The sequence below is a fragment of the Tachyglossus aculeatus genome, chromosome 7 (assembly GCF_015852505.1).
Source record: "Tachyglossus aculeatus isolate mTacAcu1 chromosome 7, mTacAcu1.pri, whole genome shotgun sequence".
NCBI lineage: Eukaryota > Metazoa > Chordata > Mammalia > Monotremata > Tachyglossidae > Tachyglossus > Tachyglossus aculeatus.
In genome coordinates this window covers 11,353,171-11,381,159 of record NC_052072.1, presented here as the reverse complement: position 1 = coordinate 11,381,159, position 27,989 = coordinate 11,353,171, and the positions used below count along the sequence as shown (strand labels likewise).

Here is a 27,989-nt window from a genome sequence, read left to right as displayed (position 1 = left end):
TTCCTGTTGCACATAAAGTCCTCGGGACTGGATCTCCTGAAAACTCTGCGCAAGATTTGACCTTGGCAACGGCGACGAGGCCATCCCTTTCCGTTAATCCTCACGGTATAGAAAGGAGCCACTGTTTCCAGAGAGTGTCTTTTGCAAGGCTTGACTGATTAAAATGATCCAACTGAAGGTTTTCACAAACATGTTACCTTCCTCTGGTCAACAGTCGTCTAGTTCCTTAAAAGGCCTTGATCTCATTACTTAGTAAAGAACCTCCTCCCCACTCGAGGAAAGGTGAAGCTGAAGTTTTCTACCAGCTCTGTCGTACCATCTAGCTTTCGTCACCATTAACTCTTTCTTCTGGTATTTTCCTAGACGATCCACTCCGCCGTGATTCCGTGGTATTCCAGAAGAGTGCTGTCCTCGGGGCTGTCATTGCTATGGTACAGAAGATTTAAAATCAGGTCTGCCTAGAGGATGAGAACTCCGTCACGCAATTGCGGACTCGAATTGGTCTCACCCCATGTGGTTCACCGTCTGTGCGGTTTTGTTTTTTTCTGTTTGTTTCCAGCTGATGTTCACAAGGAATAGAGTCACGTGATGTATGAGGGGAAACACATACACTTCTCTGAGGTTGACAATAAGCCCTTGTGCTCCTACAGCCCCAAACTGTGCAAGCAGCGGCGACTCAACGGCTACGCCTTCTGCATCCGCCACGTTCTGGAGGACAAGACTGCTCCCTTCAAGCAATGTGAATATGTGGCCAAGTACAACAGCCAACGCTGCACCAACCCAATCCCCAAGTCGGAGGATCGGAGGTAAGCGCTTGTCCGCCGTGTGACCGTGGGCGCGTCACTTCACTTCTCCGGGCCTCGGTGTCCTCATCTGTAAAACGGGATTAAGCCGGTGAGCCCCATGCGGGACGTGGACGACGTCCAACCTGATGAGCTTGTAACTACCCCAGGGCTTAGTACTGCCTGGCACATAGTAAGCACTTAACGAATACCATTTTAAAAAAGGTTCAGATGGCTCTCGGGTATTAAGTGCGTACTTCAACGGCTTGAAGAGGAGCGGATTTCAATGGTGAGGGTTCAATTTTTATTTTAAATGGTGGGGGGGAATTTGAGATCTCGAGTGGCAGAATCCATAAATGGTGCCTGTTTATCATCAGTCATCATCATCATCAGTCGTATTTATTGAGCGCTTACTGTGTGCCGAGCACTGTACTAAGCGCTTGGGAAGTACAAATTGGCAACATATAGAGACAGTCCCTACCCAGCAGTGGGCTCACAGTCTAAAAGGGGGAGACAAAACCAAACATACTAACAAAATAAAATAAATAGAATAGGTATGTACAAGTAAAATAAATAAATAAATAAATAGAGTAATAATCTGTTTATCATCATCATTATTATTTATCACCCTTATTATCATTAATAACATAGTGATGACAGTAAAATAATAATGACAGTGATATTTACCAAGCACTGGGGTAAATAATCATAAGAATAATACTAGTACTTGCTAAGTGCTTACTGTGTGCCAAGTACTGTTCTAAGCACTGAGGTAGATACAAGCAAATCAGGTTGGACACAGTCTCTGCCCCATATGGAGCTCACAATCTTGATCCCCATTTTACAGATGAAGTAACTGAGGTCCAGAGACGTTGAGTGACTTGTCCAAGGTCACACGGCAGGCCTGTGGTGGAGCCGGGATTAGATCCCAGGTTCTTTTGACTCCCAGGACTGTGCTGTCTCCACTAAGCCACGCTGCAATCTAAATAGGTCGGATGCAATCCCTGACCCACATAGGGAGAATAGGCATGTTATTCCCATTTTACAGATGAAGAATCTGAAGTACCGAGAAGTTTGGTGACTTGCCAAGCAAGGTCACCGAGCAGGGGAATGATGAAGCTGGGAGTAGAACCCAGGTCTCCTGACCCCTAAGCCCTTACTCTTTCCACTAGGCCATTTTGAGACCTGTGCCACTACTGGGGGAGGAAAAAGTAGGAGTTGAAGAGATACTTATAAAAACATGTTTGATTTTTGATTGAGGGATGCCTTTGTCGTCAGAGGTTTATGTACAAGCAGAATGGCAAATGAGCTTTAACTGCTTGGAGTGGGTGTTTCCATGTGTAGAGCTGTCCGATAAAGACTGTCACCTGAAATTTCCACCATTTCTTTAACTGAGGAAAGCAAAGCCTAAACCATGTGGTCTGCACATAGTAAGCGCTCAATAAATACGATTGATGATGATGATGATGATGTGGTGTAATAAAGTTCAGTCACCAAGTGGTGGTCAAGAGTTTCCTCTGTGGCTGAAAGGTGGATATAGGGTCGATTTATCAGGTATCTCTGCAGCTTTGGAGATTTCGAGGAGCGCTTTAGAGCAAACATCAAAAGCAGTATTTTCGGACATTATTTCTCAACCCAGCCTCTCACCATTTTTAAACGGGAAAGATGAGCGACATGCCTGAGGTTCAGAACGTATCCTGTAGCGAGGGTTGCATTCTGCAAAACTTTTCATTAAGGAAATCTTGCATACCAAATGTATGCACTGTATGCTTTGTACTGTGTCGTGTTCACTTGATACTCCCCTTTTCTCGACCTCTGAGGATTGAGTTTCATCTTTTAGAGCGTAAATTTGCCCATAGTGCATGCCAGAGACGAGGCCCTTTAGAAAAAAGGTCCGTCAAGGGAATGTGTTTATAAAACAAGATTGTACAGGACCTGGGTGCTGGAAGAAAAGAACTGCGGGCCTCTGATCGCTCATATTCTTTGGTGAATTTCCATGTTGTTCTCTACTTGCTTCACTTGTTCCTCTGTCGTTTGAGGAGCAGTTGGCCCCACTGTAGATTATTGCCTGGTACACCTGGTTCTGTCAGAATTTGTGTTTTCACTCCCCGTTTGGCAAGATTGTTGTAAAGTAATTAGGGAACGGTAGTTTTGGCACTGCAAACCTGCGTAGCTAAAGCGAGCTGTGGTCCCAGAAGAAAGTCCCCGAGTGTAGCGTGGACACTGGGAATGCTCCGGTACATTATTATTATTATCATTATTAATTCATTCAGTCATATTTATTGAGCGCTTACTGTGTGCAGAGCACTGTAGTAAGCTCTTGGGAGAGAACAGTATAACAAGAAACAGACACATTCCCTGTCCACAACAGCTTACAGTCTAGAGGACGAGTTTACAGTGTAGAGTCCAGTACAGTCTAATAACACAGTCTAATGTTTAGAGCCTAATAATAATAATGGTATTTGATTCACACTTTGTGCCAAGCACAGTACTAAGCTCTGGGGTAGACGCAAACTAATCTGGTTGGACACAGTCCCTGTCTCACTGCTCACTGACATAAAGTTTTTTTTTCTTTGGGGTGTTTGCAAGAAGATGACATCTGCTTTTTTGAAGAACTGAGTGTCCTGCATTTCAGACCAAGAAGATATGTGCAAGTGAGGCAAAACTCACTTATTTTCCAAAAAAATGGCTGCTCCCTTGAGCAGAGCATTTCAAGCCGTAACTTAAATCCTCACTCACCAGTACTGTGCTTCAGGAGATGGCTTGAGATGGCAGAATAAACCTTCCTCAGCTGCTCCCCGCTCCGTATCCCATTCCTCCCTCGAAAGAGCAAATAAAAACTCTCGTTGCATGAAGGTCAGGGCCCCATTCACCTGCAGGAGTGGAAAGGATTGGAATTTAGAGTTGAAAAAGTTCAAGTGAACGTTCCCAGAACCGTTAGGGTACGCTCAACAGCAAGGTGTAAATTATAGGGCCAAGTGTGAAATAATTTGTGTAAAATGAAACCCCATAAAACTGCGTGTGGTGATTTGGGAGTAAGCTGCTTTGGAATTACTAATTAGCACTTCAGGCTTCAAATTACAATGCTGGAGAGCTAAGCGACTGCTTAGTGAACAAAGGAATCAATTTTTTATCTTAGGTGAGAGAGCACTCTACAGATTGCACTGAATATGCCCTGTAGAATTGGGTTTTTTTAGATTAGGAAGACGTCTCTCGTAACGATGGCCTTCCAAAGGTTAGAGGAGCAGAGATGAATTTCTTCCTTGAAGTCCCACTTTATACTTTACTAGCGGGATTGCCCATCCATCCATCAATCGGGGCTGTGTATTGAGTGCTTACTATGTGCAGAGCACTGTACTGAGCTCTTGGGAGAGTATAGTACAACAGAGTTGACAGACACGGTCCTTGCTCGTGGATCGCCTGTATCAGGAAGAAATATCCTGAAGAAGAAGGCCCAAGGAGGAAAGTGAAGAAGGACATGGGGGACCTAGGCAGCATTCACACACACACTTCACACACGCTTCAGTGGAAAGTGGAAAGGGCCCGGTCTTTGGAGTCAGAGGTCATGGGTTCAAATCCCGGCTCTGCCAATTGTCAGCTGTGTGACTTTGGGCAAGTCACTTAACTTCTCCAGGCCTCAGTTCCCTCATCTGTAAAATGGGGATGAAGACTGTGAGCCCCCCGAGGGACAACGTGATCACCTTGTATCCTCCCCAGCACTAGGAACAGTGCTTTGCACATAGTAAGCTCTTAACAAATGCCATTATTATTATTATTCTTATTATTACTTCACACACACTTGCTCCCCGAAGGTGGCATCTTGGCATGGAATGGTAGCTGCTGTGGATGGAAGCTAAAGAGTCAGTCAGTCGTATTGATCGAGTATGTACTGTGTAGAGCACTGTACTAAGCGCTCGGGAAGGTCTTATGCTGTCGAGTCGTTTCCGACCCATAGTTGCTCCGTGGACACATCTCTCCCAGAATGCCCTGTTCTCCACCTGCAGTCATTCTGGCAGTATATCCATAATTTTCTTGGTAAAAATACGGAAGCGGTTTACCATTGCCTTCTTCCGCGCAGTCAACTTGAGTCTCCGCCCTCGACTCTCTCCCGTGCTGCTGCTGCTGCTGCTGCCCAGCACAGGTGAGTTTCGACTCGCGGCAGGTTGCCTTCCACTCGCTAGCCACTGGCCAAGCTAGGAATGGAATGGGTAGGCCTCTGCCCGACTCTCCCCCCCGTAGACGAGACTGGTAGAGTACTGGAAACTCTCCAGGTGCCATCCTGAGAAGGGGCTTGGGAAAAACCCTCTCTTGACCCCACCTCACCTTCTAGTTATCGTCCCATATCCCTCCTACCATTCCTTTCCAAACTCCTTGAACGAGTTGTCTACACGCGCTGCCTAGAATTCCTCAACAACAACTCTCTCCTCGACCCCCTCCAGTCTGGCTTCCGTCCCCTTCATTCCACGGAAACTGCGCTCTCAAAGGTCACCAATGACCTCCTGCTTGCCAAATCCAACGGCTCATACTCTGTCCTAATCCTCCTCGACCTCTCAGCTTCCTTTGACACTGTGGACCACCCCCTTCTCCTCCACACGTTATCTGACCTTGGCTTCACAGACTCCGTCCTCTCCTGGTTCTCCTCTTATCTCTCCGGTCGTTCTTTCTCAGTCTCTTTTGCAGGCTCCTCCTCCCCCTCCCATCCTCTTACGGTGGGGGTTCCCCAAGGTTCAGTGCTTGGTCCCCTTCTGTTCTCAATCTACACTCACTCCCTTGGTGACCTCATTCGCTCCCACGGCTTCAACTATCATCTCTACGCTGATGACACCCAGATCTACATCTCTGCCCCTGCTCTCTCCCCCTCCCTCCAGGCTCGCATCTCCTCCTGCCTTCAGGACATCTCCATCTGGATGTCCGCCCGCCACCTAAAGCTCAACATGTCGAAGACTGAGCTCCTTGTCTTCCCTCCCAAACCTTGTCCTCTCCCTGACTTTCCCATCTCTGTTGACGGCACTACCATCCTTCCCGTCTCACAAGCCCGCAACCTTGGTGTCATCCTCGACTCCGCTCTCTCCTTCACCCCTCACATCCAAGCCGTCACCAAAACCTGCCGGTCTCAGCTCCGCAACATTGCCAAGATCCGCCCTTTCCTCTCCATCCAAACTGCTACCCTGCTCATTCAAGCTCTCATCCTATCCCGTCTGGACTACTGCACTAGCCTTCTCTCTGATCTCCCATCCTCGTGTCTCTCTCCACTTCAATCCATACTTCATGCTGCTGCCCGGATTATCTTTGTCCAGAAACGCTCTGGACATATTACTCCCCTCCTCAAAAACCTCCAATGGCTACCGATCAATCTGCGCATCAGGCAGAAACTCCTCACCCTGGGCTTCAAGGCTGTCCATCACCTCGCCCCCCTCCTACCTCACCTCCCTTCTCTCCTTCTACTGCCCAGCCCGCACCCCTCCGCTCCTCCACCACTAATCTCCTCACCGTACCTTGCTCTCGCCTGTCCCGCCATCGACCCCCGGCCCACGTCATCCCCCGGGCCTGGAATGCCCTCCCTCTGCCCATCCGCCAAGCTAGCTCTCTTCCTGCCTTCAAGGCCCTGCTGAGAGCTCACCTCCTCCAGCAGGCCTTCCCAGACTGAGCCCCTTCTTTCCTCTCCCCCTCGTCCCCCTCTCCATCCCCCCCGTCTTACCTCCTTCCCTTCCCCACAGCACCTGTATATATGTATATATGGTTGTACATATTTATTACTCTATTTATTTATTTATTTATTTTACTTGTACATTTCTATCCTACTTATTTTATTTTGTTGGTATGTTTGGTTCTGTTCTCTGTCTCCCCCTTTTAGACTGTGAGCCCACTGTTGGGTAGGGACTGTCTCTATGTGATGCCAATTTGTACTTCCCAAGCGCTTAGTACAGTGCTCTGCACATAGTAAGCGCTCAATAAATACGATTGATTGATTGATTGATTGATTGAGAGGCTTGGGAAGGTACACTATAACAATAGACACATTCTCTGCCCACAGTGAGCTTACAATCTGGAGGATGAGAAAGTAATAGAAATAAATCAAATTACAGATAAGTACAGAGGGATCGCCGGCCTCTGCTAAAACAACAACAGCGGCCTAAATTCCAGTTTTCACCTTCAGCGGGCAAGATGACGGCAGCAGTGGCAGTGCCATTTTCTGTCCTTCCTGTTCCCGCCACTCCCGGATTCTTGGGTCCTGGCAGAAGGGTCGACACCAGGGAGGGAGGTGGTGACCGTGGTGCTCACGTTAGCTGCAGATGGAGTTTTCATTTTCATCTGCCCTGCTGCTGCCTCTCTGTATCTTTCCTGAGCTCTTCAGAGGGCTCACATCTCCTGGGAAGTGGAGAGACAGCAAGGAGAAGCAGATAAGAATGGAAACTGGGTGCCGTCACCCTGACCATCTGGATCAGGAACCTCTTTCCATCATCCGTCTGGACACCGACGCAGGTCCGGGGGGTCAGTAACCCTAACACAACTTATTTATAAGCCACACAAAGACACAAAACCCACAGACGTGCTTTCTGTAGATAAGGTGAGTCAAAAGTACCCATACACTTCCTATAAAAAGTATTATTCAGGACATTCCTGCATAAAAATGCAAATGCATTACTTGTCGCAGGACATTGTGAAGGTCACCCAGGTCAGCCTAGGGATCAAAAGCCCCGTATACCAGTTTCAGTGTTTGTTGAAACATTGGTGCCAAAAACAAAGCAGCTTTATCATCTGCAGTTCGAGTGCTCAGGTCCTTTTGATTCCCTCTGTGTGATGTTGTCTTCAAATTCAGCATTGAATCATATACCAATGTTGGATTTCTCTCCTGGGGCCGTTGACTCTCTGGTGTCCTTATGAGAGAAGATGAGTTTAAAATGAGAGTCCAAATCTCCCCCAGTAATACCAAAGTTGTGTTCTGAAAACTAGTTTCCTCCTTTTAGGCAAGGATGGCAAGATCAAATAGGTCTGTCTTGAAGTCAGAACTTAGTACAGTGCTTCACACTTGGAAGGCGCTCAGGAAATAATCCCCATTGATGAACTGAGGATCATGATAACCCCCCTTGTGATTTAGCAAGTAATAATTCATAAATCTTTGCAAAATGGGACTGGCCCAAACCAGAGGTTCTAGGTCATTTTTGCATTAATCTGTTTTTCATTTCTAATAATAATTCTGATGTTTGTTCAGTGTTTCTTTCATGGCCACCACTGTCCTAAGCACTAGGGAAGATACAAGTTAATCAGGTGGCACACAGTCCCTGTTCCCTACAGAGCTCACATTCTATGGAGGAGAGAGAGAGCAGGTATCGAGCCCCCGTTTTGCAGATGAGGAAACTGAGGCACTGATAAATTGACTTTTTGTAAAGAAAAAAAGGTATTCGTTAAGCATTTACTAAATGCCAGATGCTGTACTAAGTGCTGGGGTATATGCAAGCTCATTAGGTTGGTCACAGTCTCTTTCTCACCTCAGTCTGGGATTAGAATCCAAGTCCTCTAACTCAGAGGCCCAGGCTCTTTCTACTGCTACGTCTCACCACTTCTCTTGATTTTCAGTGGTTCTCTCAAGCTTTCTTACAGATTCCAATAAATTTGAGTGTGAATTTACTATAAAACTAAGCAAATCCATGAGGAAATTTGTTTTGGAGCAGCCAGCGATTCCCAGCCAAATTCATGCAGTAACTTGCTAAAGCGCTTTTAAAATAATATTTAAGGAGGGCAACATGATACTTGCTTCACCACATCTGTTGACATATTTCATTTGAAGGACTAATGTATTCTGTAGGTAACTTGATATCTGAAGACATTGACGAAGTACTAGTATTGCTAATAATATTCATTTTAAAAATTTGCTTTCATCTGGACGAAAATCGTCCGTTGAATAGCATGATCAGTTCTGTTTTACCGGAGTCCTGGGCAAGCCTCTTGGTTTCCCTTGTCATAGATTAATGAAGCCAGATAAATGAAGCCTCAGGGTGGCAAACAAGCCACCGTGGCTCCCAGCCCTTTTCTGAGCTATCTTTTCTTTCATTCATGCATGCAATCATTCATTGAATTGTATTTACTGAGCACTTATTGTGGACAAAGCACTGTTCTCAGCGCTTGGGAGAGTACAGTGTAACAGTAAACAGACACATTCCCTGCCCACAACGAGCTTACACAATTAAAGAGGCGTATATATCTTTAAATATTACGAATTATTTATAATTTTGTCTGTCTCCCCCTCTAGGGTTTACGTAAGCTGGTTGTGAGCAGGGAACACGTCCACTAATTCTGTCATATTGTACTCTCCCAAATGCCTAGTACAGTGCTCTGCACATAATAAGTGCTCAATAAATATCATTGATCGATTGATTACAGCCGAGGTACTCAAGTTCAGCCCATCAGGGGTTGCTGCTCTGTGGCCCTGGGCAAGTCCCTTCACTTCTCTGGGCCTCAGTTCTGTCAGCTGTAAAATGGGGATTAAGACTGTGAGCCCCTTGTGGGACAAGGACTGTGTCCAACCTGATTTGCTTGTGTCTGCCCTAGTGCTTAGAACAGTGCTTGGCATATAGTAAGCACTTTACAAGTACCATAATAATAATAATTATTATTATTGCTTGCCCAAGTCGCCCCTTCCGAGCCCCATCAGGAGACCAGTGGCCTGTTGGGACCCGACTCCACTTGGCCATTTGGGGACCACTGGGGACCCCCACCTCAGCAGTGGCATAAGATCATTGTGGGCAGGGAATGTGTCCTCTCTTTCTGTCATATACTCTCCCAAGCGCTCAGTTCAGTGCTCTGCCCATAGTAAACGCTCAATAAATACCATTATTGATCGATCGATTAGGTAGGAGAAGAGGTGGGGTGTCCGCGTGATCAGCCAAAGCTGAGGGCTGGGCTGGGGTCCCGGATGGAGCGGCGCCCATCTCCGTCCCCCAAGAGCCGGGGCACAGTGTCGGAGCTTCCGCCGCTTCAGCAGAAGTAGGAGCGGTGGCCGGAATAATAACTATGCTCATAAGAATTGTTAATTATTATTGCAGTAGGTATGTTGCGGCCATCTTTGGAGCATAGGTCTGCGAAAAGATAATTAACAAAGGTGCAAATTGATAACAATTCCTAGCGGTGAAATTCCCACTTAATTAAAAGCTCGGCTGATTATATTTATAAATCTAGAAAATGGCACTATGGGGAATTAGTTAAAAAAAAAAAAAAAACCAAACCCATGAGTAGAAATCACCTCAACCACAAATGAGTTAGACCTAGCCTCGATGAACGCGTCGAGGAAGCGGATCAGCAGCAAATGCAAATCATTCAGCCGCGCTGGTGTGAATGGGTGTTGCCATCCCAAATCGTTAGGGCCGAGTGATCAATCTGAGTTTCTTCTCCTCTCCTTCTCCTGGCTGTCCATCTTTAAAAGGTCCTAAAGCACCAGTGAGCTTGAGGCAAGCAAGGTGGGATGAAGGAGAAGGAAGAGGCCGGGGATAATCTATCATTGAATCACCGAGTTGGTTGCAGTTGGAATTTCCAGCCTTGCCTAAATGGTAGTCCGTCCCAGTAATCAAAAATTCATTCATTCAGTCATATTTATTGAGCACTTACTGCATGCGAAGCACTGTACTCAGTGATTGGGAGAGAAGCAGCGTGGCTCAGTGGAAAGAGCACAGGCTTAGGAGTCAGAGGTCATGGGTTCAAATCCCGGCTCTGCCACTTGTCAGCTGTGTGACTCTGGGCAAGTCACTTAACTTCTCTGGCCTCAGTTCCCTCATCTGTAAAATGGGGATGAAGTCTGTGAGCCCCACACGGGACAACCTGATCACTTTGTATCCCCCCCATCGCCTAGAACAGTGTTCCGTACGTACTAAGCGCCTAACAAATGCCATTATTATTATTTACACTATAACAGCAGACATACACGTTCTCTGTCCCCAAACGAAAATGCTAATTATGGTATTTGTCAAGCACTTACTATGTGCCAAGCACTGTAGTGAGCACTGGGGTAGATGCAGATAAGCATGTTAGACACTGTCCCTGTCCCACATGGGGCTCACAGTCCAAGTAGGGGGGAAAACGGGTATCAAACCCCTGTTTTATTGATGTGCGAACCTGAAGCATAGAGAAGTTAGGTGACTTGTCCAAGGTCACACAACAGGCAAGTAGTGGAGCCGGGATTAGAACCTAGGTTCTCCGACCCCCGGGCTGTGCTCTTTCCACTAGGTCATGCTGCTTCCCAACATGATGTTTTGGCAGGGGAGGGGGTTTATACATTAATTTTCATTCAGTCGTATTTATTGAGCGCTTACTGTGTGCAGAGCCCTGTACTAAGCGCTTGGGAAGAACGTGCATCTAAATTGTAGGGAATCGCTCAATTTCTATTTTGGTCCCCCTTGTCCTCCATGACCTCGCTACCTTTTCAGTCACTCAGTCGTATTTATTGAGTGCTTACTGTGTGCACAGCACTGCACCGTGTGCTTGGGAGAGTACGGTGTAACAGTGAACAGACACCAGACATGGTGAACTTACAGTCCAGAGGGGAAGACAGACATTAATGCGAAAACATAAATTTCAGATAAATTACAGAGATTGTACCTAAGTGCTGTGGTGTCAGGAGGAGGGATGAACAAAGGGAGCAATTCAAGGAGACGCAGAAGGGAATGGGAGAAGAGGAAAGGAAGGCTTGGTCAGTCTTATATTCCGAATAATTCAAAAATGTTCACAGAAGTGACCGCCAGCGATGAGTATAGAGCCGTTCCGTATTCGGGGGGGTATGGATTTTGGAGAATTGTCAGTCGGACTGTTTTAAAGAAAAATGCCTAGTAAAATAAAGTTGGGCTTTTACTCTTGGGAGTTTCAGCCCGGAGGCCTTTTTGCTAGCCTTCAAGATGTCACACGTGGTCCAATGTGCTCGTCAAAGCAGCGCAAAGGAAGAATTTCCCGTTTTTGTTTTAAAAGGTACTGCAACAGCCACCTGCAGGTACTTGGCTTTATCCCGAAAAAAGAGAGGAAGAAAAAGAATGACCCAATAGAGGAGGTGAAGGTCCGCCACCAGATGGATACGATGGCCTTCAGCCTCACGGTGCCCACGCTGGCCTTGAAGATGCCCAACGGGCTGGATGGGATGTCCCTCTCCCCTCCGGGGGCCCGGGTCCCGCTCCACTACCTGGAGACGGAACTGGAAGACCCGTTCGCCTTCAACGAGGAGGACGACGACCTGAAGAAAGGGGCCACCGTGAGGAAGAAGTTGCAGAGCAAGCTGGCCCAGAACCGGCAGCGCCAGAGAGAGACAGAGATTTTAAAAGTTCGCCAAGAGCACTTTAGCCCCCCTCCTGCACCTTTGCAGCCGCAGCCGCAGCCTCTGCAGCAGCCGCCGCCGCCGCCACCGCCGCCGCCGCCGCCGCCGCCGCGGCGCTCCCACCTGCCACCTTTACCCGCTAGCTTAAAGCCTCCGGGGCCGCCGCAGGGCTCAGTCTGTAAGTCGCCTCAACCTCCGAACACCAGCCTACCAATGCAGGGAGTGGCCCTAACCACACATACTATAGCACAAGCCCGGCAGTTGTCCCACAAGCGATCTCTGCCCTTCCTGCCACCCGGTAGGGCTCCTGTGACGGACCTGCCCAGGACTGACCGGGTCTCCATGAAAGCCACAGCCTTCTCGCCACACTCATCCGGCCTGAGTCGGCTGCAGAGACTGGTGAAACTGTGCACTCGCAAACAGCAGCTGGACACCGATCTGTTTCCTCACTTAGGTAAGCGGACGGTCTCTTCCGACGGCTCGCTTCGGGGACGATGGGATCGAGGCGGCCGGGGCGGGCGGGCCGGGCTTCCCCTTCCCCACCCTCTCCCTAGATCGGAATGGCTCTCACTGGGATCAATTTGGGACCCTTCTGGAAAGTCACGGCACGCATCGCACCCTCCCGGGCGCTTAGCGCGGGGCTCGGCACGCGGGATCCAGTCGATTCGAATGAAGGAAGTTCGACGGGGACCCACCATACCCGAGGCGTCAGAGTCTGGGAGTCGGAGCGTGGACCTCATTGGAGGTTGGGAATCGGAGGCGCTTACCCTACATCGGGCAGCGTCTTCCCAGCCTTTCATTGGACTGGATCCGGCTCACTTGGGGGTGCCTTAAGAAATGCTCTCAGTTGTAAAAAGGTGTAAACCAATGTCACTGAAATATAGGATGGGTTGCTTTATGATAGTTTAGTGCTCTAGGAAGGCTAAATTGCCTTTCAGGTAGAGTGTGTCTTCGTAAATCCGGCAGCTTGGCGCTTAAAATGCCTAGAGTGTACGAAATATCTAAGGTAGGAGTTCTTTGTCTACCTTAGGGGTTTTTAGAAAAATGACAACTCCAGTTATGCCATTGGACAGTTGTTTGAAACTCTTCCTGGATTTTTAGAGGGGGAAAAGTCATAAGTCAACACAGCAGTGAAAATATAGTTTTTCCGAATCGAGCGAGGGACTCTTCGGTCTCTTCGAAACCTTGGAAAAAATCGAATCCTATTGATCCGATCCTTACGTCTAAGAATGAAGCCAAAACTAAATTTGCAGAACAAGGTGTGGAAGGGGAGAATTAAGAGAGCGTTTCATTTTGGGTCAGTCAGATCTTGCTTTCAACCCAATCAAGAACACAGATCACTTAAGGGGGTTACAGATGCTAAATCAGGGAGCAGCGCACAGCCGGGGTTGAAGTCGACATTGCCGTTTGAGCACTACCGCCCGAGTTCTCCTTTTGATAAATTAGGATTTGCTTTTATAGTTGTCACTATAGCATCATCTTGGAGCATGCTTACAGTGGGAGACAAGTCATCACACATGCCCTTAAATTTAGTCTCCAAGGTGGGTGGGCATTTTATAAACTCTGACAGCTTGGAATAAATTTGAGGTGTTTACACTTGTGGCAGTGTATTACCTAATCTGTCATTTTACCATTTCAGTGAACAATTTCTTAATTTCCCTAGCACGTAGTGTGCTTTGGGCCTGGATGAACTACTTTCCAGTGCTCTTTGGAAGAGCAGTATGCATCATCTGTCATTTATTTGAAGAGAATACTATTTAATGATGGTCCCTAGAATAATGCAGTGATTCCCAAGAATACGGACACATTCCGATATCAATGATTGAGTTCCTAGAGCATGATCCAGCGACACAGATCTGTGGGGAGGCAAAGGGCAGTATCACAGAGAAAATATTCGACGTTTTATCTGAGCGATACGCTTTCGAAAACTAAAAGAAGCACTTTTTCAAAAAATGTCAAAATAATGCTCGTATCGTTCCTTGTTCGGAGGAATGTGTAAATGGATATAACCGTCATAAAAAATAGAGCGGTTTGTGAGTGCTAATTTACCTAACCTAATTAGGGATAATTATAGCTCACATGGAATCTTAATGTACTAAATTTTTCCATTATAATTTTTCCTCTAAATTTGGAACCTAAAAACGCAGCAGAAAGTAAGGCAGATTGTTTTTAACGGAATACCAATTTCAGGAAAGGAGTCTTAAGCCCCAGATCTGAATCACAGTAACTTTGGTAACCTTTAAAATGCATGTTACAACAGTAACAGATTTGCAACGTCAACCTTTAGCTTGCCAAACAACTATTCTACAGGAGCCAGGCTTAATATGCAGTAGAACCTTGTATAAAGTGCATTTATATGGCATGAATTTGCAGGATGCGGTTGATTTCTCCCACACTGCCTCCCTGAGGAAGAGTTAGCTCATAGTGCCTCTTCTAAATTGTACATGTACTGATAGCTCTCGTTCCCTTTCCCCTTGCTGCCAAGCGTACAGCAGGTTTGGGGTTTAAGCAGGAAGTTTTGTCTATGTCGAACAAAGACTCAATCAATGATCCTGCGAGCTTTTGGGTAGCAGGAAAATAGGCTGTAGCCAGGTACTGGTTATAGGAAGCGAACAGGTCACTATCTCTTTCTGGACCATCCGGCCCAGTTTGCAGACAGAATTAAAGAGACGGAAGAAAAAAGAAGAAAAGACAGAAATATACACACTCACACTTATATAGAAACATCCAGACGCAGAGTGACACACAAATAGCATTCATGTTAAGTATTCATTGATACATACTGATCAAAAGATGTGTGAAACATTTGAAACCTCAGGCGCTTACTCCTGCTGACTTAGGCAAAATCCTATTGCGGGAATGACTGTCTTGGTGTTTTCCAAGAACCCAGCTGAAGCCTTATATCCACCGTTTTAGTGAAAAATCCCCTAGTGGGGCATTCTATTTGCAGTGTTTTTTTTAGAAAGAACCAAGTCTTGTAAAAGCTTTTTGATCTCTTAGTGTTAGAAGTGAAATCTCATTAATATTAAAAGAGATCTAACTTTTCTTTACGCTTATCTTTAACTTTAAAGGTCCTTTGTCTTAATCATTGACTATCATAGGTCTGTTTCAGTTCTTTCCAGGATATTCAGTAAGATACTTTGTGTCTAGTACTGGAGTTTTGATGAGCTGTATGATACCTGATGTAGATTGGTGGGCCGCTAGCTGAGGTGACAGGTGATTTATCGTTCCACAGTTGATTTCCAACTTCCGGAAGTAATCAAATGAATTTGTTCATTTTTATTCTTCTATCCTAATATTGTCCCCTCCCCTGACCAGGGCTGGATTGGTCTGAAGATAGTGGAGAGGAACTGGAGGATTCAGAGCAAGCCTCGCCATACCAGGTTGCATGGTCAATCCGAGAAACCCTTAGATACGAAAGACATGAGTAAGTCTTCCTTCCCATCTTTTCTTTTCTTTTTTTTTTCTTTGTTTTTTTTACTATTGATTTAATCCATTCATTCTAGACGTAGGTTCTAATAGTGGTAAATATTGGATCAATCACTGCAGAGGAAATAAGCACGGTAAAAAATCACTTCCTGTCGGGGCTTCCCACTTGGAGCTGAGGTAGTTCGTTCCTCTCCTCCTTCCACCCCTGGGCGGGGAAATCCCAGAGATGGGGAGCAGGAGAATGGAAGTTGTGAAAGGAGGTTATTTATTTATATTAATATCTGTCTTTCCCTCTAGACTGTCAGCTCATTGTGGGCAGGGAACGCGTCCACCACTTGTAATGTACTTTCCCAACCACTTAGTACAGTGCTCTGCACGCAGGAAGCGCTCAATAGTCAGTCAGTCATATTTATTGAGTGCTGACTGTTGATCGATTGATGATCGACTGATTGCTTGATTAGGAAAGACTCCCGACGGTGTCTGGCTCTGTTAAAGCCTCCAGCTGTGGCTCAGAAATGGCAAGGAGGAGTTGTCTTTCTCTGGGATCACCTGGAGGAAGTGGCTGGACAGGAAAATGTAGTCTTCTTTTACTTTCTCCGCCTTCTCAGCCATCTGTTTGAACGCTTCTCGATCCCAGTGCCGTCGATGAAGCAGAGACTGGGAAAAGCGGTAGAGAAACCCACTCCTTTTCCAACTTTGGTCTGTCGCTAACTGACGACGACAAAAAAACCGAACAAACATTCAGTAATCCCTTGTTCAAATGGGCACACGGAGTGTTTAGCAATCAGCCATTGAGAGCTATTCACCTCACGTAAAAATTGTTCTGACAGTTCATCAATAGGAAATCAATCTTTTTTGATGTTATTTGGTAAGCACTGTACTAAACGCTGGGGTACGTACAAGGTTGGACACAGGCCATGTCCCACCTGGAGTTTAATTTCCATTTAACAGATGAGGTAACGGAGGCACAGAGAAGTAAAGTGACTTTCCTAAGGTCACACTGCAGACAAGTGGCAGAGCCAGGATTAGAACCCAAGTTCTTTTAAATCCCAGGCCCATGCCCTATACACTAGGCCACGCTGTTTCTCCGTCAGACAGTTAATGTAGACACTTTAGCATTGTTTATGTCAAAATAGCACCTTCTTCGGACCAGAAATCAAGCTAAAGACTGTGGGCACTGTAACTGTGTCTCAGCAAATGTGAGCTTAATAGAGTTTTTCTTTTTCTTTTTTACTTTATAATAAGTAATTGGCTACAGAGGGTATTGTGGTAGTTGCTGATCTTTTTGATTAACACATATTTTGGGAGGTCCTGTGGCTTATTTTCTGCATACCCACGGGCTCACACTGAAGTCATTTTTTCACCGGTGTGTTCTTCAACGATTTGCCAAGCCCCTTCTGAATCTGCCACCTCCGCATCAACTCTGCAATGCAGAATTCCCCAGTGGGTTTCAACAGAGCTGCCAGCTGAGCCAAAGGGCTCCCTTAGTCTCACTAAGTGGAGAAAAAGAGTCCTCCAAAATCATGGGCCAGGGAACACACTGGCCTGGATGCTGTCTCAGTAAGAAATTTTGTGAGTTCCCACCCCTAGCCCTCCGTTCGGGAAGGCTCGTCGGGGAGGGAGTTGTAGATGCCGAGAGGGAGGTAGCGTTTTCTACGGCTGGCACCTTCGGTCGTGGGGAAGCAAGGGAAGAGATGCCCTGAAAGTAATTCTGAAGGCCGTTCCTTTTGCCACGTGGGAAAATACAAAACCAAGTCATTACTGACCTTTTGATTACCTAATGGAACCAGAACAGGCAGCCTGCTAACAGTGGGGGAAACTAGCATCCGATGTTAAGCCGCTGTGCGTTGCGTACTTGGTTTTGAACGATTCCTTTTCCAAAGTGGAAGCTTCAGTGGGTGCTCTTTTATTTCATTCCAGCCCTGCAAATGCTTTTCAGTTCTGCTTTTTGCCTTCTTACTCAAATTTATTTTGCTGAGGAAAGCTGCCGTTTGCATGTGGTGGTGGTTTGCAGTGCTCTATTCTCCTCCTCTTTCCTCACCACCATCTAGACTCCACAGGCAGCAAAATGTGGCGCGCAGGACAATGATGTAGTAAAGTGGTTGTAATTATAATACTCTACTGGAAATTTAGGGCAGTCCTACTGCCCACTGAGGCGGTGTACAAGTGGATATTGGCAGGCCGGTTGGGAACTGCTGGAAATTGAATGTGACAGATAAGCCGTGATGAAATGTCTGGGTTGAAGGAAGGGGAGGTTCTTTCCCAATGTCTATGTCCAAATATCCTGATAATATCTTTCATTAGGCAGTTTCCGTTGGAGATCTGCCGACGAGGGTCGGAGTCCAATGTGATAGCGCGGTGTGGTGTGCTCTAGACGTGCAGGTCGATTATTCATTCATTCATTCATTCATTGTCATATTTATTGAGCGCTTACTGTGTGCAGAGCACTGTACTAAGCGCTTGGGAAGTACAAGTTGGCAACATATAGATTCGGTCCCTACCCAACAGTGGGCTCACAGCCTAGAAGGGGGAGACAGAGATCAAAACACAACATATTAACAAAATAAAATAAATAGAATAAATATGTACAAATCAAATAAATAAATAGAGTAATAAATACGTACAAACATATATACATATATACAGGTGCTGTGGGGAGGGGAAGAAGGTAAGGCGGGGGGATGGGGAAGGGGAGGAGGGGGAGAGGAAGGACGGGGCTCAATCTGGGAAGGCCTCCTGGTGGAGGTGAGCTCTCAGTAGGGCTTTGAAGGGAGGAAGAGAGCTAGCTTGGCGGATGTGCGGAGGGCACATTCTTTACCACCGTTTCTCTGTCACTGTGGTGGTTTCGGGCTGAATGATTCTTCCAGCGGCATGATTCTTCTCCCTCCTGTGGTTTTATAGACTGGCCGCGTGGATAGACCGGGCTTAGGGAATCAGAGGGACTTGGGACCTCATCCCGGCTCTGCCGCTTGATGGCTGTGCGACCTTGGATGAGTCACTTCACTTCTCTGGGCTTCAGTTACCTCATCTGTTAAATGGGGATTAAGACTGTGGGACACAGACCGGGCCCAACCTTAGCTTGTATCTACCCCAGGGTTCAGTACCGGGTCTGGCACATAGTAATCAATCAATCAATCAATCATATTTATTGAGCGCTTAATGTGTGCAGAGCACTGGACTAAGCTCTTGGGAAGTACAAGTTGGCAACATATAAAGACAGTCCCTACCCAACAGTGGGCTCACAGTAAGCACTTAACAAATGCCATAAAAAAAAAGAACGGCAAATTAGAAGACTTAGGTCCCAGACCCATCTTTGCCACCGGCATTGACCGCAGGGGAGAGTTGGAAGGTAATTTGGAAGTAGACCAAGTGGGTGGTCCGGCCTGACTCTGGGACAAGCGTGATGTTAGGAGGGATTATGCGAAGCTGAGGCAGAAAATGGTTTTGGAGCTAATCCCCTCCTCCTGGTGCCTCTCGGGAATCCTGCCATCTGTCCATCTAAACCGCTACCTTTTCTACGTCCAGCCACCCCGTTCCAGACTGGCTACCTCTTTGTGGTCAGAGATCCTCTTGACCAAAGACACATAGGTTAAAAGGTTGAGAAGCTGAGTGGTTTAGAGGAAAGACCATGGGCCTGGGCATCAGAGGACCTGGGTTCTAATCCTGGCTCCGCCACTTACCTGCTGGGTGACTGGGGGTGAACCACTTACTCTGCCTCAGCTTTCTCATCTATGAAATGGGAGTTCAGTGACTGTTTTTCCTCCCACTTCGGTGGGGAGCCCCTTGTGAGATAGGGACTGTGTGTGCGACCCGAACATCTTGAGTCCACCTCAGTGCTTCATATATAGTGAGTGCTTAACAAATATCACAGTTATCATTAGGAGCTAGGCTTAATAGAACTGCCTCCTTGATTAATCCCTCCAGGCAGGAGGGAGAGTGGGAGTGTACAAAGCTAATATCCCTGCGCCAGAATGTAAATTTGACAAAAATCTCTTTTCTAGACCCAGATAACCTAGCATTTTTGAGACTGTTTGTGCTAGTGAGAAGCAGCGTGGCTCAGTGGAAAGAGCGTGGGCTTTGGAGTCAGAGGACATGGGTTCAAATCCTGGCTCTGCCAATTGCCAGCTGTGTGTCTTTGGGCAAGTTACTTAACTTCTCTGGGCCTCAGTTACCTCACCTGTAAAATGGGGATTAAGACTGTGAGCCCCCCGTGGGACAACCTGATCACCTTGTAACCTCCCCAGCGCTTAGAACAGTGCTTTGCACATAGTAAGCGCTTAATAAATGCCCTCATCATCATCATCATCATCCCAGCTCCGCCACTTTCCTTCTCCGTCACCTTGGGCAAGTCACTCAAGTTCTCCGTCCTTTAGTTTCCCTATCTGTAAAATGGGGATACAATATGCTCTCCTCCCTTCTAGATTGAGTTTCACATGGGACGGGAACTGTGTCTGACCTGTGTCTAACCCAGCATTTAGCTGGCATATAGCACATAACAATACCCCAATTATTATTATTGTCATCATCGCTATCAGTGCTTTTCCTAAATTTTCCCACTGCTCACAGTAGCCACCATGGACATGCCCAGTAAATCAAGGTGCTCAGCAGGGTTTCCCACCGGGGTTAAAATAATTCCTATACAACTGTTAAAAGGAAAAGGTTGATTGATAATCGGCAAGGAAAAGTGTAGTTGGAGGGAATTGTCCAAATCGGGAGCATTTATGGTATCAGAAGAAACAGGCCGCCTGGGACTTTCCCTGATAAGAGGACGGTTTGTTCACCTGGGAGTTGATCTGGTGAGCAGTGTACACTTTCGGGCAGAGATAGGGAAGAGAAGAACTCACTTGGCAGGCTGTGTGGCCTCTGTCCTCTCAGCCTTGGAGGGAACACCCACCAGGACTTTAAACCTTCCCTCAAAGCTAATCGGGCATTTTGAATGAGAACCACTACTCTTTTTTTTTTTTTTTTTTTGATGACACTTATTAAGCACTCACTATGTGCAAAGCACTGTTCTAAGTGCTGGGGAGGTTACAAGGTGATCAGGTTGTCCCACGGGGGGCTCACAGTCTTAATCCCCATTTTCCAGATGAGGTAACCGAGGCCCAGAGAAGTGAAGTGACTTGCCCAAAGTCACACGGCTGACAATTGGCAGAGCCGGGATCTGAACCCATGACCTCTGACTCCAAAGCCCGGGCTCTTTCCTACTGAGCCACGCTGCTTCTCTAATAATAGCATTTGTTAAGCGCTTACTATGTGCAAAGCACTGTTCTAAGCGCTGGGGGGGATACAGTGTGATCAAGTTGTCCCACGCGGGGCTCACAGTCTTAATCCCCATTTTACAGATGAGGTGACTGAGGCTCAGAGAAGTTAAGTGACTTGCCCAAGGTCACACAGCAGACTTGTGGTGGAGCCGGCATTCGAACCCATGACCTCTGACTCCAAAGCCCGTGCTCTTTCCACTGAGCCACGCTGTACTCTTCTGGAATGTACTGGCAGAACGGGGCCTAATTTCTCTGTTTGTGCTGAGAAAGAACCTAACTTTCCCTCATCATCATCATCAATCGTATTTATTGAGCGCTTACTATGTGCAGAGCACTGTACTAAGCGCTTGGGAAGTACAAATTGGCAACATATAGAGACAGTCCCTACCCAACAGTGGGCTCACAGTCTAAAAGTTGGGCCCTCAGTTGCGAACCTTCAGTTTCTCCTTAGGAACCCAACCACTCTTATCTTTGAGATCACTCAGTCAATCACGGGTATATTTATTGAGCACTTACCATAGGCAGAGCCCTGGACAGAGGTTTTTTTTTAATGGTATTTGTTAGGCGCTTAGTATGCGCTGGGCACTGTACTAAATGCTGGGGCAGATACAGGCTAATCAGGTTGTACCCAGTCTATGTCCCAAATGGGTTCGCGGTCTCAATCCCCATTTTGCAGATAATAATAATGATGGCATTTGTAAAGCGCTTACTACGTGCCAAGCACTGTTCTAAGCACTGGGGTAGATACAAGGTAATTAGGTGGTCCCACGTGGGGCTCACAGTCTTAATCCCCCTTTTACAGATGAGGTAACTGAGGCACAGAGAAGTTAAGTGACTTGCCCAAAGTCACACAGCTGATAGTGGCAGAGCTGGAATTAGAACCCAAGACCTCTGACTCCCAAGCCTGTGCTCTTTCCACTAAGAGAAAAAAATAAGATGGGTTCTCACTGATCTAATAATAATAATAATAATAATAATAATGGTGGCATTTATTAAGCGCTTACTATGTGCAAAGCACTGTTCTAAGCGCTGGGTAAGTTACAAGGTGATCAGGTTGTCCCACGGGGGTTCACAGTCTTAATCCCCATTTTACAGATGAGGGAACTGAGGCCCAGAGAAGTGAATTGACTTGCCCAAAGTCACACAGCTGACAATTGGCGGAGCCAGGATTTGAACCCATGACCTCTGGCTCCAAAGCCCAGGCTCTTTCCACTTAGCCACGCTGCTTCTCAATAATAATGGCATTTATTAAGCGCTTACTATGTGCCAAGCACCGTTCTAAGCGCTGGGGAGGTACAAGGTGATCAGGTTGTCTCTTGGGGAGTTCACAGTCTTAATCCCCATTTTACAGATGCGGTAACTGAGGCCCAAAGAAGTGAAGTGACTTGCCCAAAGTCACAGAGCTGACAGTTGGCAGAGCAGATGAGAGAACTGAGGCACAGAGAAGTGAAGAGTCTTGCCCAGGGTCACACAGCAGACAAGAATTTGAACCCAGGTCCTTCTGACTCCCAGGACTTGCAGTGCTTGGGAGAGTACAATACAATAGAGTTGGTGCAGTAGAGGGAGACACAGTTCTTACCCACAAGGAGCTTATAGTCTGGAGGGGCAGACATTTATTAAAATAAATTGCACGTAGGGGGAACGGTAGAGCAAAAGGATAAGTAAGGAAGTGCTGTGGAGTTAAGGGTGAGGTGACTCCCAAGTGCCTCCACCACATGTCTGCTGTGTGATCTTGGGCAAGTCACTTAACTTCTCTGGGCCTCAGTTCCTTCATCTGTAAAATGGGGATTAAGACTGTGAGCCCCACGTGGGACAACCTGATCACCCTGTATCCTCCCCAGCGCTTAGAACAGTGCTTTGCACATAGTAAGTGCTTAACAAATGCCAATTATTATTATTATTATTATTATTACAGATCCAAATGCTTAGGCAACACAGAAGGGAGAGTGGAAATGAAAGCCCGAATAGGAAAGGCCTCTTGTAGGAGATGCGATTTTAGGTTTTTGAAGAAAAGGAGCATGGTAGTCTTTCGGATATAAAAGGAGAGGGGGTCCCAGGACAGAGAGAAGATGAGGGCAAGGGGTCAGCGGTGAGAGAAACGAGATGGAGGTACAGTGAGGAGGTTGGTGTTAGAGGACAGAAGAACGCGGGCTGAGTTGTAGTAAGGAGGTCAGTGAGGTAAGGTAGAAGAGGGAAGACTTAATCGAACACCTTAAAGTCGACGGCGAAGAATTTCTTTTTGATGTGGAGTTCGATGGGCAACCCACTGGAAGATTTTGAGGAATGGGGAGGTATGGACTGAACTTTTTTTTTTTTTTAGAAAAATGATAGGGCAGCTTAGTAAAATACAGACTAGATAGGGGAGAGGGAGAAGGCAGGGAGATCGGCGAGGAAGCGGTGCAGTCGTTAAGGCGGGATACGATCAGTTTGTGGGTCAGCGTGGAATGGTTTGGATGGAAAGGAAAGAATGGATTCTAGAGATGCTGTGACAGTAGAACGGACAGCATTTGGTGAGAGACTGAATATGTGGGTTGAATGAGGGAGTTAAGGATAATGCCTAGGCTACAGGCTTGTGACCCAGAGAGGATGGTGGTGCTGTCTACAAGTGGTGGCGAAGTCAAGAGTGGACTGGGTTTGGGTGGGAAGAGGGAGAGTTCTGTTTTGGACATGTTAAGTTTGAGGCTTTGGTAGGGCATCCAAATAGAGACGTCCTGAAGGCAAGAGGAAATGTTGTACTGTAGAGAATAATAATAATAATAATGGCATTTATTAAGCGCTTACTCTGTGCAAAGCACTGTTCTAAGCGCTGAGAGAAGGAGAGAAGTCAGGGTTGGAGTGGTAGATTGGGGAATCATCCTTGTAGCAATCGTAGTTGAAGCTGAGGGAGCGAATTAGTTCTCCAAGGGAGTGGGTGTAGATGGACTTCTAAATAAAATAAATAATAATAATAATAATGATGGCATTTGTTAAGCGCTTACTATGTGCAAAGCACTGTTCTAAGCGCTGGGGGGATACAAGGTGATCAAGTTGTCCCACATGGGGCTCACAATCTTAATCCCCATTTTCCAGATGAGGTAACTGAGGCCCAGAGAAGTGAAGTGACTTGCCCAAAGTCACACAGCTGGCAAGTGGTGGAGCCGGGATTCGAACCCATGACCTCTAACTCTCAAGCCCGTACTCTTTCCACTGAGCCACGCTGCTTCTCTAGACTGTGAGCCCGTTATTGGGTAGGGACCGTCTCTATATGTTGCCAACTTGTACTTCCCAAATGCTTAGTACAGTGCTCTGCCCACAGTAAGCGCTCAATAAATACTATAGAATTAGTGGAGAATAGAAAGGGACCCCACACTGAGCCTTGAGGGAGTTAGAGGGAGGGAGGCAGAGGAGCGGCCAATGGATGAGATTGAGACTGAGTGGCCAGAGAGATAGGAGGAGAACCAGGAGAGGACAGCGTCAGTGAAGACAAGCTTGGAAAATGTTTCTAGGAGGAGGGGGTGGTCCACAGGTCCAAGACAGTGGAGAGGTGGAGGAGGATTAGGATGGGGTGGAGGCCGTTGGATTTGGCATGAAGGATTGGCGACCTTTCAGAGGGATGTTACTCTGGAATGAGGGAGGTGGAAACCAGATTGCAGGGGCAGTTGTTCCTCTCTGGGCCATAACTGCTTTAGTGTTTCACCTCATTCCCCAGTTTCTCCATCAGTGAAATCCAAAACTGTCTTTTCTCTGCCTGCCTGCCTCCCAAGAATATTGCAAAGATTGAGTAGAAGTAAAGAGTGTCATAACACCATTGTAGAAGGCGGTCATAATGTTTTGCTTTTCTCGCCTGCAGTCTCAAGTCTTTGCTGGGGGTAGGAGGGCTGTTTTTAATCTTTTCAGTATTTACTTAGGATGTAGTAGATAGGAAGATGGCATTGAGATCATTTGTCATCATCCTCACTGGTATTTGTTGTGCACTTACTGTGTGCAGAGCACTGTACTTAGCACTGGGGAGGGTATTTTCATTCATTCATTCAGTTGTATTTATTGAGTGCTTACTGTGTGCAGAGTACTGTACTAAGCACTTGGGAAGTACAAGAGTACAGTACAGCAGAGTTGGTAGACATGTTCCCTGCCCACAGTGAGCTTACAGTCTATGGGGGAAACAGAATCAATATATAAGTATATAATATAATGTTATACATATATAATTGTCCTGTCTTATGGGGTTGAGTCATCTCAGACCCATCACAACTCCATGGACACATCTCTCCCAGAATGCCCCTCCTCCATCGGCAATTGTTCTGGTAGTGTATCCATAGAGTTTTCTTGGTAAAAATACGGAATACGAAATACCCTTGCCTCCTTTGGCGCAGTAAACTTGAGCCTCTGCCCTCGAGTCGAAGCCCGCTGTTGGGTAGGGACTGTCTCTATGTGTTGCTGACTTGTACTTCCCAAGCGCTTAGTACAGTGCTCTGCACACAATAAGCGCTCAGTAAATACGATTGATTGATTGGTTGATTGAGTCTCTCCCATGCTGCTGTCTCCCAGCACTGGTGACTTTCGACTAGTACCCATTTACCTTCCACTCACTAGCCACTGGCCAAGCGAGGAATGGAATGGGCATGGCCCTGCTTGACTCTCCCTCCCATAGTCGCAACTGGTAGAGTATTGGAAACTCCCCAGGTGTGATCCTGAGAGGGGGGCATATATAATATGACTATATAAACCATGTAAATGTAATTATAAGTATATTATTTATACGATTATTAGTCCAAGGAGAAATTTCCATTGGTCCACGGACCCCATCGAGCCTGTGAGAAGGGTCTGTAAGGGGAAGCTGCGGCAGTTGTAAGTGGGAAGAGAGTGAGGTAAAGGTAAATCTGTCCTTGCTGCCCCTGTCAGCAGTCTGGCTGCTTGCTTCGGGTGCTGCCATCACTAGCACTCTAGCAGGCTGTGGGTGGGTGGAGGGTGTGTGTGTGTAGTGTGAGGGGGAGTGGGACGTGTGTCACTCCGTGGGATTCTGGTGGACCACCTAATGTCATCCCTGAGCCAGACCCCCCCCAAAATAAGATCCTTGAGGGATCAATTGATCACCGTGGATCAATCAATCAGGCAATCAGTCGGTGGTATTTCCTGGGCACTTACTGTGTGCAGGGCACTGTTCAACGGCTGCTTGGGAGAATACAGTATAACAGAGGTGGTAAACACGTTCCCTACCCACTAGGAGCTCACGGTCTATATGGTCCTCCTCTCGTTCGTCTGCCGAGGCAGCGGCTGTCTCTCTACCAGCCACCGGTCCCCCTCTGAAGCCTAGACCACCAGTGTTGAAGCTTTTAGACTGTGAGCCCACTGTTGGGTAGGGACTGTCTCTATGTGTTGCCAATTTGTACTTCCCAAGCGCTTAGTACAGTGCTCTGCACATAGTAAGCGCTCAATAAATACGATTGATGATGATGAAGCTGGAAGAAACCAAAGAGAGAGCCCTGGTCACCAATTTCATTTTCTTTTGCTTTCTGTGCAGTGGTAGTAGCAGTTACCGTCTCCCCGGCTAGACCATAAAATTCTTGCAGGGCACGGAACAAATCCGTTGTATTGTACTCGCCAAAGAGCCTAGCACCGTGCTTTGGACAGAACCGCTCAATAAATATTGATTGATTACCAAGCATGCACTTGATGCTCTGTATTCCATGTACACCAGGCCGGAGATAAAAGCTGCTCTCACGTGCACCTAAGGCGCGGAGGCTTCCACAAAACTCCCGGGAAGACTCTGCTGGCTGCAGCCTGAAATGCCTCTGGCCATAGAGGAATCATTGATTTGATTGAGCTATTGATCCATCAAATTTGAGCTATCAAATCATTGATTTGAGCTATTGATTTGTTTTATTGTTTCATTCATCTGCTTGACTCCTCCTCTAGGCTTGTAAGCTCATTGGGGGCAGGGAACGTGTCTGTTTTATTGTTCTGTTGTTCTCTCCTGAATGCTTAGAACTGTGCGCTGCACACAGCAAGTGCTCAATAAATAGCATTGACTTAGTGAGCCTGCTGTGGGCAGGGATTGTCTCTCTTTGTTGCTGAATTGTACTTTCCAAGTGCTTAGTACAGTGCTCTGCACACAGTAAATACGATTGAATGAATGAATGTCTCTAGTCCCTTTTCCCCACACTGTTAGACTGTGAGCCCCGTGAAGGACAGGGACCATGTATAATTCTCACCAGTGCCTAGTACAGTGCTTTGCACACAGTAAGGGCTTAATAAGTACTATTACTACTACTGCTACTACTCATAGAAGGACTTGTACCCTGCTCACACTATGTAGAACAATGAATTAGGTCGCTAATATTTTTAATAAAGGTTTATTAAAGTTTGAAACTTTTGAAAAGTATATTTTGCACAGGAATGAATAACTAAGAAACGCATTCCTAAGCGTGACTTTGACGTGCCTGTCAAACCCTCAGCAAACACATTTAGTGGAGATTTGTAATTTTGAAAAGTTTGTCACAGACTTGGAATGACGGAACATCATCATCAACTGTATTTATTGAGCGCTTACTGTGTGCAGAGCACTGTACTGAGCGCTTGGGAAGTACAAGTTGGAACATCAGAATTAATAGAGAAGGTAAATATTGCATAAGGCTGGTCTCTTGTTGGATATGCTGGATCCAGAATGTCCCTGGGTTAATCTCATTCTGAAGTTTATTACGAAAGTTGCTGAAATTGAAGTTAGGTTACAGTAAGACAGGAACTGCAAGCAGTGATACCTAAATGGAAATAATGGCTCCTGAGCTTCTTTTTTAGTTTTGAACAGTTAAACTTCATCTGCTTCTAGATTTTTTTTTTCTGTCAAAAGCAGTACAGTTGTGTCAATCAATCCGTCAATCAGTGGTATTTATTGAGTGCTTACTTTGTGCAGAGTACTGTTCTGTCAGCTATAGTGGAATGGATTATAAGCTCATTGTGGGCAGGGAATGTATCTATCATTATTATTGTATTCTCCCAAGCACTTGGTACAGTGCTGTGAACACAGTGAGCCCATAATAAATATGAATGAACGAATAATGTCATGGACACTCCCGACTATCCGTTTTGGAGTTGTCTGGAAAACTCTAAAGAATGCTTTACAAATAAATATAAAAATTGAACTTTCAGAAATGGTAGAGTCTGGATAATGTCTTCTAGACTGTGAGCCCACTGTTGGGTAGGGACTGTCTCTATATGTTGCCAACTTGTACTTCCCAAGCGCTTAGT

General features: G+C 46.4%; 1 protein-coding gene and 1 non-coding gene across 2 annotated transcripts in view; one reads left to right on the top strand and one right to left on the bottom strand.

Moving 5' to 3' along the window:
• Positions 1-27,989, top strand: part of INO80D (INO80 complex subunit D) — a 101,528-nt gene that overhangs the window by 36,017 nt on the left and 37,522 nt on the right. Inside the window, exons 2-5 of the mRNA XM_038749830.1 lie at positions 364-452; positions 560-806; positions 11,736-12,529; positions 15,394-15,502. Of these exons, the coding sequence (XP_038605758.1) occupies positions 589-806; positions 11,736-12,529; positions 15,394-15,502 (1,121 nt within the window). The 5' untranslated portion in view covers positions 364-452; positions 560-588. The remainder of the gene's footprint in view (positions 1-363; positions 453-559; positions 807-11,735; positions 12,530-15,393; positions 15,503-27,989) is intronic.
• LOC119931211 lies at positions 4,934-5,071 on the bottom strand. Its single transcript, XR_005452066.1, has one exon. It is a non-coding gene; the product is annotated as a small nucleolar RNA SNORA7 (small nucleolar RNA).